The 19,428-nt window shown below is 42.7% G+C and overlaps 1 protein-coding gene across 6 annotated transcripts in view; it reads left to right on the forward strand.

The window, feature by feature from the left end:
* Positions 1-19,428, forward strand: part of RPTOR (regulatory associated protein of MTOR complex 1) — a 306,816-nt gene that overhangs the window by 27,114 nt on the left and 260,274 nt on the right. For all 6 annotated transcript variants that reach the window (XM_075904085.2, XM_075904088.2, XM_075904089.2 and 3 more), the window contains exon 2: positions 13,347-13,449. In XM_075904085.2, the coding sequence (XP_075760200.1) occupies positions 13,347-13,449 (103 nt within the window). The remainder of the gene's footprint in view (positions 1-13,346; positions 13,450-19,428) is intronic.

Here is a 19,428-nt window from a genome sequence, read left to right on the forward strand (position 1 = left end):
AAAAGTCAGGAAATGTAAGGACCACCTTCCTGAAACACGTTAAAACAAAGCCCTGTTAAGAATTCTCACCTCAGTTTCTGCTTTGTGTTTTCCCTTTTTTTCTAATTATTTTGACAAAATATATATTTTAATATAGGGTTTGGGGGGTGGACAGTCTCTTCACTGACCTCATATGCAACTCAGCAGCAGCTAATCGAGCACAAGAAACTAAACTTGAAATATAGCTTTAAACTGCTTGACAAGTTAGTTTTATCTTTGCTTTTAAACTACCAAATGTAAGATACTGACTAATATGGTGTGTTGGTTTTGTTGTTCTGCAAGCCATAGAGCTAATGATAATCCACTGGGAAAATAGTCTGCCTGCAGCACACACAAGCCTCCGATTTTACTTTTGTAGGGGCTTAATGGGTGTGTGTGTCTCACTTTTATTATAATACATAAAGAGAGGTATGAATGACTTGTGTTAACAATACATGTTATACCTGCACTGAACTGTAAAATACAGCCCTTTGATTTCCAGAGGGAGTTGCTTAGCCTGAGAAGTCATCTACTGCCTGCAGTAATAGTCTATTGTTGATTCTTGCATTGTGATACCCATATGCATGTTACTAGCTGGCATCAGCAAGACTTTGGACAATATCATAGGCTTCCCTGGCACTTGGGTAACCTGGTAACGCGTCCATTAACAACACAAAAGATCTCTAAATAAATGTATTGCTAAACTTGTAATGGTTCTGGGACGGTTTCTTTGCTTGGGGCTTACTGTAATTGAGAAAGGTTGTAGTTACTTTCATGAAAGGGCATGGTTCTCATCTGTGTGAAATGGATTTGTTTGCCTTATTACCCAAAGCCCATATTTTAAATAAAGCTGCTAGTTAAATACTGGAAAAAAAGTAAAAAAACAAGTAGTTCTGCAGCACCTTAGAGACTAACAAAAATGTAGATGATATCATGAGTTTTTGTGGGCACAATCCACTAAATTGAGGAAAGGAGTGTAGTTTTTAACCAGTCCTTTTTTCCCCCCTTGTAGAACTAAGTGGTATCCTGCATATCTCTTAATTTCATACGACTCTCTTGTATATGACATTCATCACTATGTAGCTTTGGGGGGGAGAGGAGGTGGTCGAGAGAAAATACAAGATTATTTAAGACTGGCCGAAGGTATAAGTAATGGTGACGGGGGAAGGGAAACAGGCCCGTATGGGTGCCAGAGTGGGCCCAGGGCCCTCATTCTATAGAATGAACTGGTGCTGTTTCCTTAGTTTTGGTTTCATTTTTGTTACATTTTTCTCTTCTGATTCTGGGAGGCCAGTGTCCTGGATGTCAGAGGTCAAGTTACACTAAGGAATAATGTGCTTGAGAGAGGAGTTGGTACTAACTAGCACATCTTTTCTAGAGTATTAAAATGGAGAAACACAGTTCTGAAAACAGAGGATGTTTGAAAGGCCAGTTTCTTATTTGGTGCTTGATAGGAAATACACTAACTGAGGTAAATAACTCGACTGATACTCAGACCAGGTTTACACTATACCCGGAAAGTCGGCTTAAGGTACACAACTCCAGCTACGTAAATAATATAACTGGAGTCGATGTACCTTAAGCTGAGCTTTGCACCACCATCACAGTGGGAGGCTGATGGGAGAAATGGTCCCTTCTGTTTTCCTTATTCTTCACTATAGCAAGGAGTACCACTGCCAATAGGGGCACCCTCAGTGTTTGCTTTGGTGGGTCTTTACTAGACCTGCTAAATTGAACCCTGAAAGATTGATTGTCAGAGTGTCTGATCCTTCAGTAAGTAGAGATGTGGCCTCAGACGCATTCTTACATGGACAGGAAAGCAAACCTATGGTACTGGGATAAATGGTCTAAATTCTTTTACTCTGGATGCTGGCATTTGTAAAGCTAACTGTAAATGTCTTAGATTGTCACTTAGTGTTTGGAAATACTTTCAATGTAGGCTGTGTCTACATTGCAGCTGTATCGCTGCAGCTGTGGTTCTGTAAGGGCTCCCATCTACCCACTCGGTGTTAATTTAGCGCTTATGAGAGGTGTGAGATTGATGGCACTAGAAAATGAAATTGTTTTACTCAGAATTGATGCCATGGTGGCACTGAAAATTTCTTGCACACGTATGTATCTCAACGGTTTGGCAGAGGCTACTTCTAGGGATGAAGTTGGTTCAAGTCGCCATGCTTATTGGGGTACTGTGTTTCTAAGAGCCTGGACTTGAAGTTGGCTTTGTCACAAGTGAAAAGGAGTCTGGAGTCCCACTTGTCTCTAGTGGATTGATTCCCTGGATTTCCTAGTACTTACAAAGCTGCTGTGGGGATTCTGCTTTGCGTGCTTGGAACCCCGTATTCTGGAGGGAACCAGTATTGTTTCAGATGATAACTTGAGGGGAATTAGTAGAGCTTTGCAGGGAAAGCTTAATGTAATGTAATCAGTGGTATCGGTCCTTTTTACTGAGCTCAAAACATTACCCAAACAATTACATTAATAATAATAATGTAACAGGAATCCAGGATAAAAGATAAAACACTTTTTTGTGTGCTTCAAAATATCTGTAGTTGTTTCAACTTGCCTTCTGCAGTATAAAGTGGATGTAGGACATAGTGCTGGATTTTTTTCTCATGTAATTGCATTATGATCTTGCTGTAGTAAATCACTGTAGCTCATTAATAAAAGCAAGTCTGCATTAGTCATACACCGTCACGCTTTATGTTAGTAAGAATGAACCATCGAGTTATAATTTACTTGAGTGTTAATTAAAAACCGATTAAGCTGTAATGCTGCTTGCCTTCTCACTGGCATGGTCATCAGACAGTGGCGCATGGGAGGCCATCTACAGCAGGGAGAGACATTATTAAATGCCTTGTTTCTGAATAACAAAACACTACATTTCTCTGGTATCAAGGAGGGAGATGAGATTCCTGCGCTGCTAGTCTTCCCTCCTCCTTTCTCTGTTTACCATTAATTGTCATCACCACGATGGTGGATAAAAGAAGAAACTTTTTGCTATAAGTCTTTCTGGTGAAGTATGTTTTTAAGGTGAGAATGGCAGTCTAGTATTAATGCTGAATATGTAATTATGGAGTGAAACATAGGTCACAAAAGAACAAGATGACACCATCTGTCCTAGCAGAAAAACAAACATTAAACCGAGATCCAGTGGCTTTAAGGGCAATAGGTATTATTGCCCTCATCTCGAATGAGCCACTTGCCTAACATAGGCTATAAAACTTTATCCAGATCAGTAATGTGTTGCTGGAAAATGTTCCACTCTCTATCTCTAACTGTGGTTTTTGGCACAGTGGATATATTTGTAGTGGGTGGGTGTGGTTTTTACTCAAGGTGCTTATAATATTCTTTGTTGGAGCTGGCAGGCAGTATGCAATAGCTTTATTTAAAAAAAAAAACCAAATCCCTCCCCCCGCCTCCCAAAAAACCAGAGCTACCTATACCAAGAAGTCTGTTTTTTTAATAATCTTCCAGTAACCAGTTCTCAGCTTGGGAATGGTTTTGTGTCATCTGAGTCATTGCTTTTTGATGAGTCTTCAGTCAGCAGAAAGATAAGGAAATTATGATATTGATGATGAAATAACTGTTTGTTACTAGTTGTGCTAGTTGCAAATGCAATGTCGTATGTATTCAATCTTGAATTAAAGGAATATTTTAAAAAGCCTTGCACAGGAAGAAACTCTGACAGGTGTGGAAACAGAAGCAGATCACCAGTTCAGTCAGATTTTTGCCAGTGATGAAATGGTTTAGTTTACATTTGTCATAGGGATGTTAGAGTTTAACTGGTTAAGCAGTTAACAGATAAGCTGATACTTGTTGGTTGCAGTTAACTGTTAAATGCCCACAGGGCCAGTGTGCCTGGGCCTGGCAGCATTGAACTGTATAATCGATTGAATTGCAATGGGTTACACGGTATTTTTAACTGTTTTTACATCCCTAATGTGTCAGTCGTGTATACAGAATTTCACCACTTTGTTTGCTTGGAACCTGGTTTGATGGGAATATTTTAGAAGAATTCTTGACACTTTTTCCCCTTTGCAAAGTGGGAAGACTTCCAACCTTGTTCTTATATCAAAGGAAAGAGGATGTTCAATTAAATGTGAGGGTAGCAAATGCAATGCTTAACATGAAGCTGTATCTCAGATGTTTATGAAAAGTGGCATTGCTGAAAAGGAGCCATCTGCTAGATAAGCAGGTCTTTCTATAGAAAACCTAAACCATAACTGCCAGCAAAGCTGAAAACAGGTGAGCACTGTCGGAGGAGAAGGGAGGTAAAAGACTGTTCTTTAAGGGGCAATGAGAGAGGGCGTGTTTTACTTGTTTGCTGGTTTGTTTTCAGTTTGAAAGCCTGGTAGGGGGCAATATGTTAGGGAAGCAGCTGCTTGATTGCTGCTGGACCTTTATTGGGAGTCTTTGGAAAGGAAAGGAAACCCAAAGGTAAAAGGTTCTTTAGCAAGAATATAAAAAGAAAATGGGGAAAATATGTGAGGCAGAGTATGTGGTGGAGGTTAGGTGTTGGGTTGTGCTTAGATTATCTATAAACAAATACCTTATTGTGGTTTTGAGAAAGGGTAGTGAGGAGTTTGGGGACAGTGCCATGGTGGCTAATGGGAAGAAGGATGTGGAAATATAAATTAGGGTTGTGAACGGTTAACCGGTAAGCATGACCTTTACCAGGTTATTGGTTATGGTTAAACGGCAGGGGCTAGAGCAGCCCCCCTACCTTCCCCGGGCAGAGGCTGTTCCAGGCTGGCAGGGTCCACTGCAGATGGGGAGCACTCCAGGCTGGCTGTAGCAGCCCCCATCTGCGGTGAACCTGGCCTGGCCAGAACAGCCCCCACCTGCAGTGGGGAGGTCACCCCTGTTGAAGTGGTTAACTGGGTTAAATGTAACATTTAACTGGTTAAAAGGGATTTTACATCCTTAGTAGAAATTATCACATCGGAGATGAAAATGAAACTGTAGTACGTATTTAAAAGAGGGGGAAAGGGAAAATGATGCAGGAAAATACAGACCCTTTAATTTGATCTCAGTTGTATGAAAGGTCTAATTTTTTTGAAAATGAGTGTTTAAGGATATTAGTTAATGCTAATTGGGGTAAACTACAGCATGATTTTTACAAATTGTAGATCGTGCTGGACCAACCTGATTTTTCTTGGAGAAGCTAATAGATTTTTCTAGACAGAGGAAATGCAGTAGATCTAATCTAATTAGAGTTCAGTGAAGTATAAGTGACAGAGAAGGAGAAAGACTTGGGTGCATTAGTTGATCACAGCATGATTCTGAGCGGCCAGCGTGATGCAGCCATGTAAGGAAATCCTCGTATATATCAGGTAAGGTATTTCCATTAGAGATAGGGAAGTGTTATTACTATTTTACAAGTCACTGGGGAGACTTCATCTGGAATAGTGTGTTAAGTTCTGGTCACGATTGAGAGAGTATTTTGAACAGGTGAAGAGAGAAGCTACAAGGATGCTCAGAGGAATGGAACCTCTGTAGTAAAGAGGAAAATAATGGTGCGCCTACACTGCAGGGCTTAACTCGAAATAAGCTGCGCAAATTGAGCTACGTCAATTGCGTATCTTATTTCGAAATAGAGCACTTTTCTTCCGACTGACTTCCCTTACTCCTTGCACAATGAGGGTTACAGGAGTCGGAGTAAGAAGTCCTCCAGCTTGACAGTATTTTGACACTATTTCAAAATAACTGCCTTCTGTGTAGACACGGATTAAGTTATTTTGGAATAGCGCTAGTTATTTTGGAATAATGTTGCTATGTAGATGTACCCTTAAAGGGTGTGGCTCATGTAGCCTAAGAAAACAAAAAGAGGTGAGATTTCTCTCTAAATACATCAGAGAGAGAACTTAACTCCTCTCTCTCCCTGGAATTGGCACAGAAGCCAAGGGGTATAAACTGGCCATTGAAAAGCTTAGACCTGAAATTAGATAACAGTTCTTAGCCATCAGAGGAATGAAGTTCTGGAACAGCCTTCCAAGGGGAGTAATAGGGAGGTGGGAGGCCAAAAAAACTAACTTGTTTTTACACTAGCTTTAGATTTATGGGAGGTGATGTTTGTTTAACCAGTTAACAAATGAAAGGGGAAGGGGATGAGGGGATCACTCCAGCCCGGCTGGGCTAAAGCAAGTTCCCCTGACCCTCGGACGCCGGAGCTGCTCCTGCCTGCAGAGTGCACTGGCCGGAATGCTGTAGCAGCCCCTGTCTGTGGCTCCAGTTCTCACTGGTTAACCTTAACTGGTAAACTGGTTAAACATTCACATCCCTAGTTGGGAAGGAATTTTCTTCCAGTTCAGATTGGCAGAGGCACTGGGTTTTGTTTTGTTTTGTTGCCTTCCTCTTCAGTGTGGGGAATAGGTCTCTTGCTCAGATTAACTAGAGTGAATGATGAATTCTCTAACTTGAAGTATTTAAATAAAGATTTGAAGGCTTCAGTAATACAGCCAGAGGTGGTATGCCTATTACAGGACTGACCAGGGGAGGTTCTGTGTCCTGTAATGAGCAGAAGGTGAGACTAGTTGATCATGATGGTCCCTTCTTGCCTTAATGTCTGTGAGGCTAACATCTGAATAGATCTTAAAGGCTTTAGTTTTGACCAATAAAACCTTAAGTGACCTGTGACCAGCCTACAGGAAGATTGCTGCTTTTGACCCCGGCACACTGTCACTGCTGTGGTCTGCAGTGGTACTGAGGCTAGGGCCTCTGAGATTAGTAGATGGTGCTGTTCGCAGGTGTTCTTCATAAGCATGATCACGTGTTTGAATCACATGCTTTCTGAGTGCTCTGTAAGGCCTATTTGTCTTCCGTTTGGATTAGTAGAGTGAAATGATAGCCGGTTTATTGGAGGTGTTTTTTATGGAGCTGTTTTTTGGCAGAATGGGAGAGCTGACTGAAACTGACAGTTTGATTTGTAATTTTATACAATTTGCAGGGCACTGTGATCCTGGCCATGGGCAAATTTTTGGACTCAAAATTGAATTTAAAATACTTTTCCCACACAATGAACAATACCAGTACGGAACTTGTAACAAATTAGATATTTATATGAATAACACTAACATCCAGAGTTGGCCAATATTAAACAAAATTAAAAAACACTCAAAGAAGTTGGAAAGTGAAATAAACCCATTTTCTTCAAGATGTGAGCCAAACTGTGGCCATTAGGTGTTCCCTTTAGAGAGCAAGCTAAAATGGCTTGTCATTAGATGGGATCAGAAACAGTTCTATATAATAAAAAACCTCATCAAAATAGGAATTGTCATATTCCATGAGAGGAATGGTCTGTCAAGTTCATTCTTCTCTCATCAGCTGTGACCAGTATCAGCAGCTTTAGAGAGAGGTACAAGAAAAACTTTTGAGCAAGATGTTATGGCTAATCTGCCCATAGAAACCTGTCACTGTTTATACTCATACATGGCAGCTTTTGAATGGTGTAGATTACTTCTCAGTTGCAATATTTTGTATGTTTATTCCTTTGCGCCACAATTTCCTTCCATATCTCTTCTTCGCCTTTTGCCATGCTACATACTGAGCATTTCCAAGGGTCCTATAGGTCCTGAACATTGTTACTGTTCCAGAAGTTTCCAAACATCCTTTGTGTTAGGGTATTTCCCCAGGGAGAGCAGGACCCATGGAGCAAATAGCCTCCTATTTAAGTGTCCTAACATCCTCACCTCCCAGAGTGTGTTACCCTGGCAGTAATGTTAATCAGCACATTTATTATACAACACAAATGGTCACACCAATTTGTATGTCTCTGTTCCTGAGCCCTTCTAGCTCGATGTGGGGAATCGCATCTTTTCTGAGGATAATTGTTGGATTACTCCCCAGTGCTCATGTCCATCTGTCTTGGCTAACTTTAAACCTGGGATCTGACAAGTGCCCCAGATTTTTGAACATGCTCTACCAATATTCAAGGGGTCATTCTCAGTGAGACAGAGCAGTGCTCATGTTGAGTTCAGCAATATATACATTTGTTCAGCTGATCCACATACATTTAACAATGAATTTGGATTAGACCGGTGTCCCTTATTCTCTTCTAGAGTAAAAGCTTACTATGCAAGATCTCTATGAAACTTCTGTCTGTTACTTTAAAGTGTATAATTTTCTACAGGCTTTTCCACTGTGGGGGAATCTCTCTGTGAAATGCTGAAAAGGGAGTCTTGATTGTGTGGTTTTATGCCCTAGAAAGTACCACTTAATGCTTGCCAGTGTAACATGGTGTTGGCTAACTTGTGCTGCATCCTTGATTGCTGCAGTGTTTTTTATCAAGGACGTGGCTCGGGATGCAGTCCAGGAACCAGGAGCCAATTTTCCTGCTAATTTTCTGCAGCGGAATCGCTAGAATAGAAGCAGGATTTAGCAGAAGCTGTAGAAATTTTATCCTGACACACTGAGGTTTTTTTGTTTCTTTCCTAGCATGCATAGTCTGTTAGCTGTGTGCTCCAGTTTCTAGCTTTCTTTATAAATTATACATTTATATGGCTCCAGCTTTGCAGTACGTTTTTTTATTTTGCCTGCTGTTCTGCATCTTAATGAGCACCCCGGGGGGGTGGAGATGCAGGTGGCTTTGCTTCAGACAGACAAGGGAATGCTGAACACTTCTGACACAGAGAACCCTATTGCCTCTCTTGTTTCCTTTCCCTAGTTTAGATATTGATGTGGAGAAGAGACTAGGCAGGATGGAAAAGCTGTGAAATGCAATTTTTAAGCAGTATTGTCTGACAGAAGCACTTAATAGCTGGTTTAGTGCTGGTCGTAGGTGCTGTTAAAGTTAAGATTCTACCAGTTTTGGATTTCATACATTTGCACTGCCCCTTGCGGATATGAAAGCAAGTGTGAATGTGCTGCTTGATCAGTTTTACTTTGTTGCTGTCAAATCAACAGCCGTAGGCCAGACCAAGAAGGGCAAACAAGTGGTTTGTTCTACACTGAAAACTCCACACATCCTATCTAGGTGCCATAGATATTGAACCTCTTTCTGCTTTGAAGCCTCTTGAATTTTTTAAATTTAAAACATTGTTTTCACGCAAGATGCAAGCTATCATGAATATATAGAATTGGAAAAACACCCTTTAAAATGCGGTGATATGTCTGTGCTTGATGTATCACAAAAATAGCCTATTTAATGCAAAAATGCAGTACATTTTTAAGGTTCCATATGTAAAAATTGGCATTTCTTTAACTTTATAGGGTTCCAAAACTCCACAAAGTTCTAAGATACGAGAATAGAAAATACTACATAGTCTGCCACTGCATGTTTAATTCCTTGTTATTTTAATGGTAAAAATGTAGCCCAATTTTAAAATTCAGTTTCCTTGTCTGTGTTCTTTTGAAAAAGCAGCAAAAGAAAAAGAACCTGCAATGGTTTAGCTCACATCGTTTGCAAGTTCTAAAGATTACAGGTAGAAACCTGCCTAACTAGTGGTTAACTGTGGACAGGGGGCTGCTCCAGCCCTGTGGAGCCTCCTGTGGGTGGGGGGACATGACATGCCCTGTCTGGGCCTACTGCTGACAGATGTTCCAGCCCATCCGGAGCAGCACCCGTTTGAGTGAGCCCAGTCTAGGCACGCTGTGGGCAAGGGCGTTCTAGCCCAGCCAGTGCAGCACCCATCTGTGGCAAGCCTGGCCTGGCACGCCCCAGCAGAGGCACTCTAGTCCGCCAGGAACTGGTCCAGCCCTGGGTCTGCTCCCCATTTCATCGGTTAACTGATTACACTTCACTAACGAAATGGGATTTTATATCCCAATGCCTAACACTTTCAAAGGGATGCACCAGGCAGCTTGAATTCATTACTTTGCTATACGCTAAAAATCATGGACCAAACAAGGCTTTGTCTGCACTTTCAATTGATCAACAAAAGTTTTTATTGTTCACGAGAGCTTAACTCCTCCCCTCCCCAACAACAAACATTTTGGCCTGCTGACAAAACGAAAGCCACTTCTGGGGGCTAGAAGTTTTTGTTGTCAAAGTGCCAACAAACCGCATTCCCAGGCACTGGCTTTTAGCGGCAGGACTGTGTAGTGTAGTCCTATCCAGAGACATTGGATTTATGGCTTGTTACAAACACCTGTAACCAGCTGAGTGCTTGTTTTGTCCTATGACTGCGGAAGTGTTAACAGGCCATTCTACCTTGAACAATCCCTTAGTATATATTCTAACTACTCCTGCTAAAAAGTCTGTCCCACCTTGCATGTAGCTGTTGCCCATGGAGTATCTTTTTCAGGCCTGAAGGAGGAGTCTATGGGCTCGAACACTTGTTTTTGTTTTATCAAGAGGTGTTAGCCCAATAAAAGATATAGCATCACCCACATGGCCTCTCTAGGACCATTAGTCATAGGTAGCTGAATAAGGGTTAATATTAGAAAAGTTGAGTTAAGATTCTCAGATTTTTTTGAGAACCTGCCAGATGAGGTGGAAATTTAAAGATGAGCAATAAAAGAATTAAAAAAAATTAAATTCCAGATTGGTGGGGTGCAGCCACAGAAGACCCCCTTGGGATTGTTCCTTGGTGTGCTGATTGTGCCACTGATGCCTGCCTGCCTTGCTGTAGGGGGCCCCCCGCCATACAAAGTGCAGGATTTAAGTACAAAGAGTACGATTTTAGTGTAAACAGACAGATCAAAGTAAGTTGCCAAATTAAAATGAATGGAAAATGCATAATTAGTTCTAATTCACTAAGAAACGTGTTTGTCAGCCGACGGTCAAGGCAGAGTGAGTGAGTGTGTGTGTGTATGTTACCGGGAAAAGGTTTAACGTCTGTGACTTTACTGCTAGGACCGGGGTCCTGTCGTGGAGGGCAGCCAACAGGCTGACTGACGCCCCAGAGTTTATAGGAAGAGCTTATTACATCTCAGATTTCAACTGCTAGGATACAGGATCCCTGCGCAGTGGGCAGTCTAGGGAAGACTGAGAGATGCCCCAACGGATCTGTCACCTGGGAGTGACACGATCCAAAATGCCCAAGCTCCTCCTATACCTGTCCCTTATGACTGGCTGAAGTTCTTTTAAATTGTGCTTGGTTCTGTTACAGCAACTGAAGGAGTCAGGTTAAAACTTAAACAGTTACAGGTTTATTAAAGAAGCTTATAAATCATATGGTTACAAAGGCTATTGCTCTCTTTCTTAACTGCTAGCAAATATAGATCTTAAAAAAATGGTTACAAAGGAAAAATAAAGATAGAAAATAGAAATAACGGTACCAAGTGACAGCTTAATCTTTAAAGAGCTCTAAGTCTATGTGTACACTTAAAACAAAGGACCACATCCAGGTACAATTTTTACCCCCTTCTGTGCCTCTCGATTCCAGCGGGTCAAGCCAGGGCCGGTCCCTCAATTCCTAGGAAAGACGAATACGAGGTGGGCATCCCCATGGAACCTCGGGAGGTCAAACACCTAACCCGACCAGCAGATAGATGGTAGATTGACACTCAGAGTAAATGTGCTGCTGGACCCATCTTTATACCCTTAGGAGCCCGTATCCCCTTTCTTATCTAAGATGCCAAATTGTACTGGTCCGTTTTGTGGCGCCAGTTCTTACAAGCAAGTTTCAAGTTAATTTACACTTGCAAGAGAGAGAACTAAATTGTGGGTACTAGACATTTTTTTTACTGGGCGGACGGCTGTGTGTTCGTATCAATATGGGATTCAGTCAAGGGCATTCCTCAGCAGCCTCTTGGTCAGCAATTGGCATATCTCTGTTTACAGCCATTCACGGTCACTTCAGCCTGCCATATCCGGGCCTTCTGTTCCAAGGCTTTTACTGCTCTGTGTGCCCTGCATGCTCCAGGCAAGCAAAGATGGATGTTACAGGGGGGTTCCTGTCTGGCTACAGTGTTGCATTCAAATTCTTACCCTATTCTTATTTCAGGCGTAAATCTTCAAGTCAGAGACAACTCTTGCTCTGACTTGGGTCTCCAGCCCTCTTTAAAGTTCTTTGTATTCTTTTAAGGTATGCCAGGTAGTTTCCCAGGCCTGCTGATGACAAAATGGGATTACTTCCCATGGCTTAAATAGTCTTTCCCCTAGGGCAGAAATCTTTTGTTTTCCCTTCCAGGGAAAAATACCAGGTTCAAAATGGATTTCGGTACGAGGTGGTATGCTCACATGTCTTTTTAGCATCAGCTACTCCTTGGGCTTATAGGGCAAACAAGGCTGTTTACAAGTTGTAGAGTTGATCACCAAGTCATTACGCTTCTGGAGCACCAGTAATGGCTCTAATTTGCGCATTTAAAACTGTAAACAAACTCAACTTCATAATCCTAACTTCACATCTAAGAATGATACATGCATCAAAGTAGGATGTACCAATCCAGCATATTGTAGCCTTAACATTAATCGGTTACATGAGGTATTTTGTCTAAAGCATCTTCAAATTATGTGTATTTATATTCAGAAGCCAATTTTCATAAAGCCTGGTGAGGGGAGGGAACCGTCACACAATTTCCGGAATATGTATTCTACAGTTCTGGTGACTTCCCCCATGGGTACACATTCCAAAAGCTGGAAACAAACTCCTAACGCATGATAAAGAATGCAGTTCTACTATAGGTAATATCCTGAATTCTGCTCCTGAAAGGCTTAGTATTAAAAACCAACAATCACAAATTTTTCACTTGTAGGTTTCACCTTTTTAAAAAGGAACAGTGACCCCTCCAATGCACCCTCTTTTTAAACAGAACACTTTAAGTGTACCTCAAAGCGCTGACATACATTAATGGCCTTAAACAAACAATTCCCCCTCCTCCCCCCGCCTTTTAGGCCACTGTTTTGTTTTCATTTCTCTACTGCCTGAGTGGTCACTTAAGGCCGAGTTTACTATATTCTGTTATTGATTTGGAAACTTGAATAGTGTGTTCACATTACTTTTTAATAAAGCATTTCAGTTAGACATTGACTAATCCAGGATGCTTGGCAGAAATCTATTGGCATCCGATCTGCATAATGTACAGCAGTATGGGCCCTGGAAATGAAAAAATCTGAGCAATGCAAGACCTAAGTGCAGCTTTATTAAATTTCTTCTGAGAACAAGAGTGAGCCTGCTGGATGTTTGTGAGAATTCAGTGAGATTGCAGATTAACAAAGTAAGAATAAATGCTGTTCTGCTGGAACAAACAGAGAACATTTATAGCTTTCTCACCTCCAATTTTTCTTCCTGCTCTTAACAGATTGCTTAAAATGTTGCTTCTTAAGGATAGATTAACTAAGCTGAACTTGAATTCTTTGAGAGTTGCCGGGCAGCAATTAGAATAACAGCATTGGTAATAAGTGGGGAATTTTTGCACTAAGCAATATCATTTTCTCTTGTTTCTAGATGAAGACTGTTAGCGTTGCCTTAGTTTTGTGCCTAAACGTAGGTGTTGACCCTCCTGATGTAGTGAAGACAACTCCCTGTGCGCGTCTGGAGTGCTGGATAGGTAAGCCTATTGAATATCTTTGGGAACAGTGTGGAAATGTTGCTTTGTCTCCTTGTCTACACTTATGTCGATCCCCGAAAGTTGACAAAATAAAAATCGCCAGACGGTGTTCATGCTTGCTCCCGCCATTGACAGATCATGTCCACACTGGGAGTACCATCATTGAATGTGAGAGCCAATGCATTGAGAGCACGTATCCCACATGCAGTGCTGTGGGAAGGCGGAGCTGATTGCTGCACATATTGGGATTCTCCCGCAGCCTCTCAGTTGCCGGGAGCAGCAGCATGAGTAGCTGTGTGAGCTCTCCTTGCTGCTGGATGTCAAAGCAGCACAGCTGTCTGTCCCCCTGCCTCTGCAGCAGCTGTCTGCCTTCTACTGTGTTCCTAGTGCAGGGCAGAACAGGAGCATTCCAATGATTTGCTCTTTGCTCCCCAAATGGAGCAGCGCTCTCAGAGTATGCCTACACTATGGTTTTAAAATCCTGGTTAACCAGTTAACTGGTTAAATGTCAGGTTACCCCAGTGTTTAACCAGTTAACCGACTAAGCAGGATATCACCACTCCAGTCCCCCAGCCCATGGGACTCCTGCTTCCAGCTGCTGCAATGGGGCTGGCTGCTGGTTCCCAGCCTCTGTGCTGGCACTGGCGGCTGGGACTAGCTTCCAACCCCAGCCGCCAGCTGTGCGGGGCTGACTGCTGGGGCTTGAGCTGCCCTCTGTCTGCAGCAGGCTGCAGGTGCAGGAGAGAGAGCTGCTTCTGGGGAACAGGTTAACAGTTACCCGGTAAGCATCACCCATTGTCGTTCACGATGCTTACTCTCTCTTCTCCCATGAACGACAGAGTTTTTTGCCGCATCAAGTGCATGTGTGAATGCGACTTTGTCAACAGGAGTGCTCTCATGTGGACAAAGCAAAAACCCCTCGTAAGGGGTGGAAATATTTTGTTGGCAAACGAGCTGACAAACGAAGTTCGCACACGCTTTTAGCGACAAGGTGGTGTCGACACAGTCTTGTTGCTTCAGCTGTCAGATACATCCCTGAGCTTTGAAAGGGGAGGGGCATATTCCTGCAGTCATCAGAGCAGGCATTATGGGATACTGGTGGAAGACAGTTCTGTCAACACAACAAACAGCAGTGCCTATACTGGCTCTTTGTCAACAAAAGGAGAAGAAAAGAGAAAAGTCTCTTGAAGAGGTAGAAGTTTTTGTTGCTGAAACTGGGTGTCTTTCCTGGCAAAATTTACATTGCAATGTGAATGCTCTTTGTGTTTTGTTGCCCAAAAAAGCAGTTTTTGGTGACAAAACTTGGTAGTGCAGACAAGGCTTTAATGTTCAGGTGTGTGAGCTCATTGCAGCTCCACCAGAATGTGTTGTCTGGGCTAAAGGTAGGTTATAAAAAAAGAAAATCTGTGACATCTCCTTTGGATATGTCTGGGTAAATAAGACCTTGTTTACATTACACAGTTAGGTTAATGTAAGCTGCCTTGTGCCAGACCACTTCCTGCTGGCTTGGAGTTGAACAGTGTCCTACCACAGAGGACAGAATAAAGCAGGCCTCCCCAGAAACCTTGTGAGAAGGATGAAAGAGAACTTCTGTGAGCGCTTTATGGAGATGGGCAAGGAGGATTTCTGCTCCATCTCCAGCTGTTCTGGGGAGCCCCCCTGTGTAGGCAGAGTGGCCGCCACAGATCACACCCAGTTGCCTTAACCCACTTGTAGAATGATGAAAAAAATATGAACTCCCCAAAAGTGCCCTCCCTGCCAGCAGGGCCCGAGACGTTCTGAGGGGAGGAGGGGATTGTTTCCAAAGTTATCAAAAGATCCTGGCTGTTGGGGAGCTCAGATGTTCCACTTGCCTGTTGACCATTCTCTTCCTCCTCCTCATCACCAACATCCTCCCCGGTGTTGCCTGAGGCTGCCTGAAGAGTCTTTTGTGAGGTACCATTGAAGCAGCATATTTGCAGTGATGACACAGCTGATCCATTTGCCTCCTTTGTCTTCTGGCACGCCTGCCATGCAGCGCTGCTGGGTGTCCCTGGCGTTCACTTTTTCCACCATGCCCTGTTTGATCTTGACATAGATACCATCTCTTCTTCTGCATCTTAGTTCTGCTTGCACAGATTCCTATCCCACACAGCAGTGAGATCCAGGATGTCCTGCATGCTCCATGCAGGAGCTCATTTGCAACCTGGGGCATTTGTGACAGATGTGCTGCCTGCGCTGCTCTCCACGCTGGCCAAACAGGAAATGAATTTCAAATTTTCCCAAGGCGTCTCCTGTGTATCCGGAGAAAGTGCTCGCCAAGGCGGTCATATTGGGGCACTGAGGGACACCTGGAGTCCACCGACTTTCACAGTCTGCACTACTCTAAAGTCAACCTTGCAAGGCCAAATTTACTGTTACTCCTCTCGACAAGCAGGAGTACAGAAATCAATTTTAACACCCCATAAAGTCGGTGGAATGGGCTTGTTGGTACGGACTTGTTGTATAGAATATTGACCTAATGCAGCTAATTTTGACCTAATCTCATAGCGTAGACCAGGCCCAAAGGTATAAAAAATTCTGAAGATGTTAAAGTAGTTAAAAAGCATTGAACGTGGACCACCAAGTGTATCCAAACACATCAAATGTATGTAGTGGAATAGTGGCTCGTAGCATTAATTTCTTGAGTGAAATATGAAACTCACCAAAAACTAAATGGTGGGGAAATAGGAGAAAATGAAGAACAACCAGGACTCATCCAGATATGATAATTCATGATTGAGTATTCTTTCATTGTAATTTAAAATATATAATACGTACCTTTTATATATTTACATACATTTAAAATAGTCACATGAAACCTTTACTACAAGGTACTTTTGAGATATCAAAAGCATGAATTGTGGTAGCAGCTCCTCGCTATGAAAGAATCCTTCATAATATTTTGACCAGGTGCAGACTGAGTGGAGAGATGTATCCCGGGTAGTGCTGCTATAAGGTCATTCTGCAGCAGTTATGGATCGAATTTGAACTATTGGGAGCTCTTTTAATAGTTGGCAGGCACACACTTAATCAAAAGGTTAGATGCAGTCCCTGACATGCCTCCTGGATACTTCCCTGAAACCATCACAGTTACTTTGGCCTTTGCCAGCTATTCTTCATTCCTAAACTCCTAATGTTAACCAGTCAAAAGGAAGTCATTGATAGCTCGTTGTTGTCATCATCATACTGAAGGTACCTTATCCCATGTCGGTAGAATCCCAGGTGAGCAACCTCAGGGATGAGCAAATTCCCAAAACCACCCTCTGGAAATTCTGCTCCATGACAAACTGAGGACCACTCACTTGTGATGTGGTCTACTAGCAAGTCAACACCAGCTGATGACTGATGGTGTCCTCATTGAGTTTGCATGTTGTAGTCCATGATGCTGCTGAAACTCTTCAGTTAATACTATTATTTTAAAGCTGAGACTTATTGCAAACAGAAAACATTTTAAGGATAGTATAACTGCCAAGGCCCACAGCTTTGAATGTGCTTGCGAATTGTTTTGTAAGATGACAATTGTCCCTTGGTGCTGAGGCTGTCTTAGCCATGCAACTTCGTTGTTGAGCTAATAAATTTAAAAAAAAGAGTATGTTGAAATAGTGAGTAGGTAATTCTTCTTGCAGTCTGTTCCCTTTGCCTTTCCTTGGATCTGTCCTGTGTATCTCCCTGGAATTAGTTGAAGGAAGGAATTAATTTATGAATTCTAGCAAGGTGAGGGATTGATGTACATATCTCTGGTAATTTGCTCTCAATGAGCAGAGAAACACAGCTGCACTTGTTTCCTATTTGTCTTCCTGAAAACGAAAGTTAACCATTAGGCTTCTACTTGAGGAAATAGACACTGGTTCCATAATGCTTCCTCTCCTTTGTAGAGGAATGACACCCGTCCTTTCTTTTTTTTTGTTTTGTTTTGTTTTATGGTCAGACATTGACTGCCAGAACAGTAATGAAGAAACTGCCATTCTACAAGATGCATGCTCTGTAGCATGCTAAGAAAAATCTGTGTTTAAAAGTGGTATAAATGAGCTGAATGCTGAATGGGGGAAATGTAATTCTACAGAAATCTCTTTATATGTATACCACCTAATGGAAGCTGTACATCAAAACAAGGCAGGAATATGTCGAGAGGTTTGCCAGGGCCTTTGTTTGGAAGTGCATTAGCTATAAAGCTATGCTCGATATACAGAAGGAAATGCCTGGTTCGTTCATTTATTTAAAATGTCAGTGCATGGCTCTGTAAAAAAAAAATGCAATTGTTGCTGTTTGAGCTTTTTATCCTCTCTGCCAAAAGTGCTGCAGCCTTTGGGACAGCCGTGCAAACTGTAAAATTATAATTGCTACAGCCTTTGTCAATTTGAGCTGTTGGTCACCTACCGGTCCTTCTGCACCTCCTCGCCTCCCTGGGTCAGAAGGTGTCTGCCCCTTAGAAAAGTCATAGGAATTGAAATATCCTTCTTGTTATACCAGAAGATGTTGTGGTCACAGGCGATTAAACTTGTGTCTGTACTGGTGGGGCTCTTGAGCGCTCATCCTTCCCCTGTGGAACTCAGGCACAAGCACTTTGCCATCTAGTTATGGGCTGTTCTCCGGCCCATTGACGGGGCTGGGAGAGGGAAACTGCCCTGGGGCCAGAGCTGCTGGCCTGCTGGCTGCTGCTATTCTTCAGAGGTGGGACCCAGAGCACCAGGCCTTTTCAGTTGCTGACAGCTCTGGGTGGCGCTGAGGGCTGTGAGGAGAAAGGGGCTGGCATGGTGCACTTGCTGCCCCGGCCCTTGAAGCCCTGTGTCTTCTGGGAGCGTGGAGCCTCCCTCTCCCACCCACCTAGCCCAGGGACCTGACGTGGCCGTTGGCTTCCCGGCTGCTCTGTTGTCTTTTGGTGGAGGGTGCATTTGACATCTCCAGCAGCTGCTGCTGCACTAGGGGCTACCTCATTTGCTTATTGTCTAGTTCAGGGGTGGCCAACCAGTTAGAGGCGAAGAGCCAAAATAGCGGTGGATAGAGTGCGAAGAGCCACGTATTATATATTTATTTTTATATATCTATCTAAAGAAAGATACAGACAGAGTACACAAAATGTAGTGGTACAAATAACATTACAGGACATTTCGGACAAAAACGAATAAAAAAGTCTCTAGTCACTTAAAAAATTCACGGCCAGTCCATAGATCTTCAGAGAACTTGACAAGGAACAAACGTCAGATTTAAAAAAAAAAAAAAAACCTGAAAAAATACAGTAATATTCTCACACTAAAAAAAACCCCCCAAAGCATCCCCACCATGTATTTTAAATATAACACTACTGCCCTATTCTGTCCTGTGAGTTTTTTAAAATTAAACTGAACTGAGAAGTGAGTTAGCACAACTTGAAGTTCTTGTTTCACTCCAGCTTGTTGCTCTCTGGTATGGTTTCCTCAATTTTATTTCTTATGAAGATTATGGCTTTTTATAGTTCTAAAAATTCAAGTCTGTTCCAGACTGCAAATATGAGAAGTTCAAAAACAATAAGGGAGAGACTCATATCTCAGAATAATTGCTTCAGCCTGGCAAACAATAGCCTTTGAATTTTCTTTAAAGAAACACAGTGTAAACCAGGTACATGCTGATTCTGTTTTTGCCCTGGAATTTTAATGACATCTGTGTTGGCTGCCTTATTCTGCATCCACAAAGACTTTGCATTTAAGGTGCTTCAGCCCTCCTCTCCCTCCGCTCTAACCCAATGCCCCACCCCTCCCCTAGAGCCAGGCATTTCCAGCCCCCCCATTCTAACCCAATGCCTCACCACTCCCCCAGACCCAGGCACCCCTACCTCTGCTCTAATGCAGTCTCCTTCCCCTCCCCTAGACCCAGAACCCCCCTTTCCCCCCCCAACCTAATGCCTGGCTCCCGGAACCACCGCTGCTGCTACGTGCTTCTCCCTCCAGGCGCTGAGGTGCGGCTCAGAAGCAGCGGGAACCG

The sequence above is a fragment of the Pelodiscus sinensis genome, chromosome 20 (genome assembly GCF_052426305.1).
Source record: "Pelodiscus sinensis isolate ZL-2025 chromosome 20, ASM5242630v1, whole genome shotgun sequence".
Taxonomy (NCBI): domain Eukaryota; kingdom Metazoa; phylum Chordata; order Testudines; family Trionychidae; genus Pelodiscus; species Pelodiscus sinensis.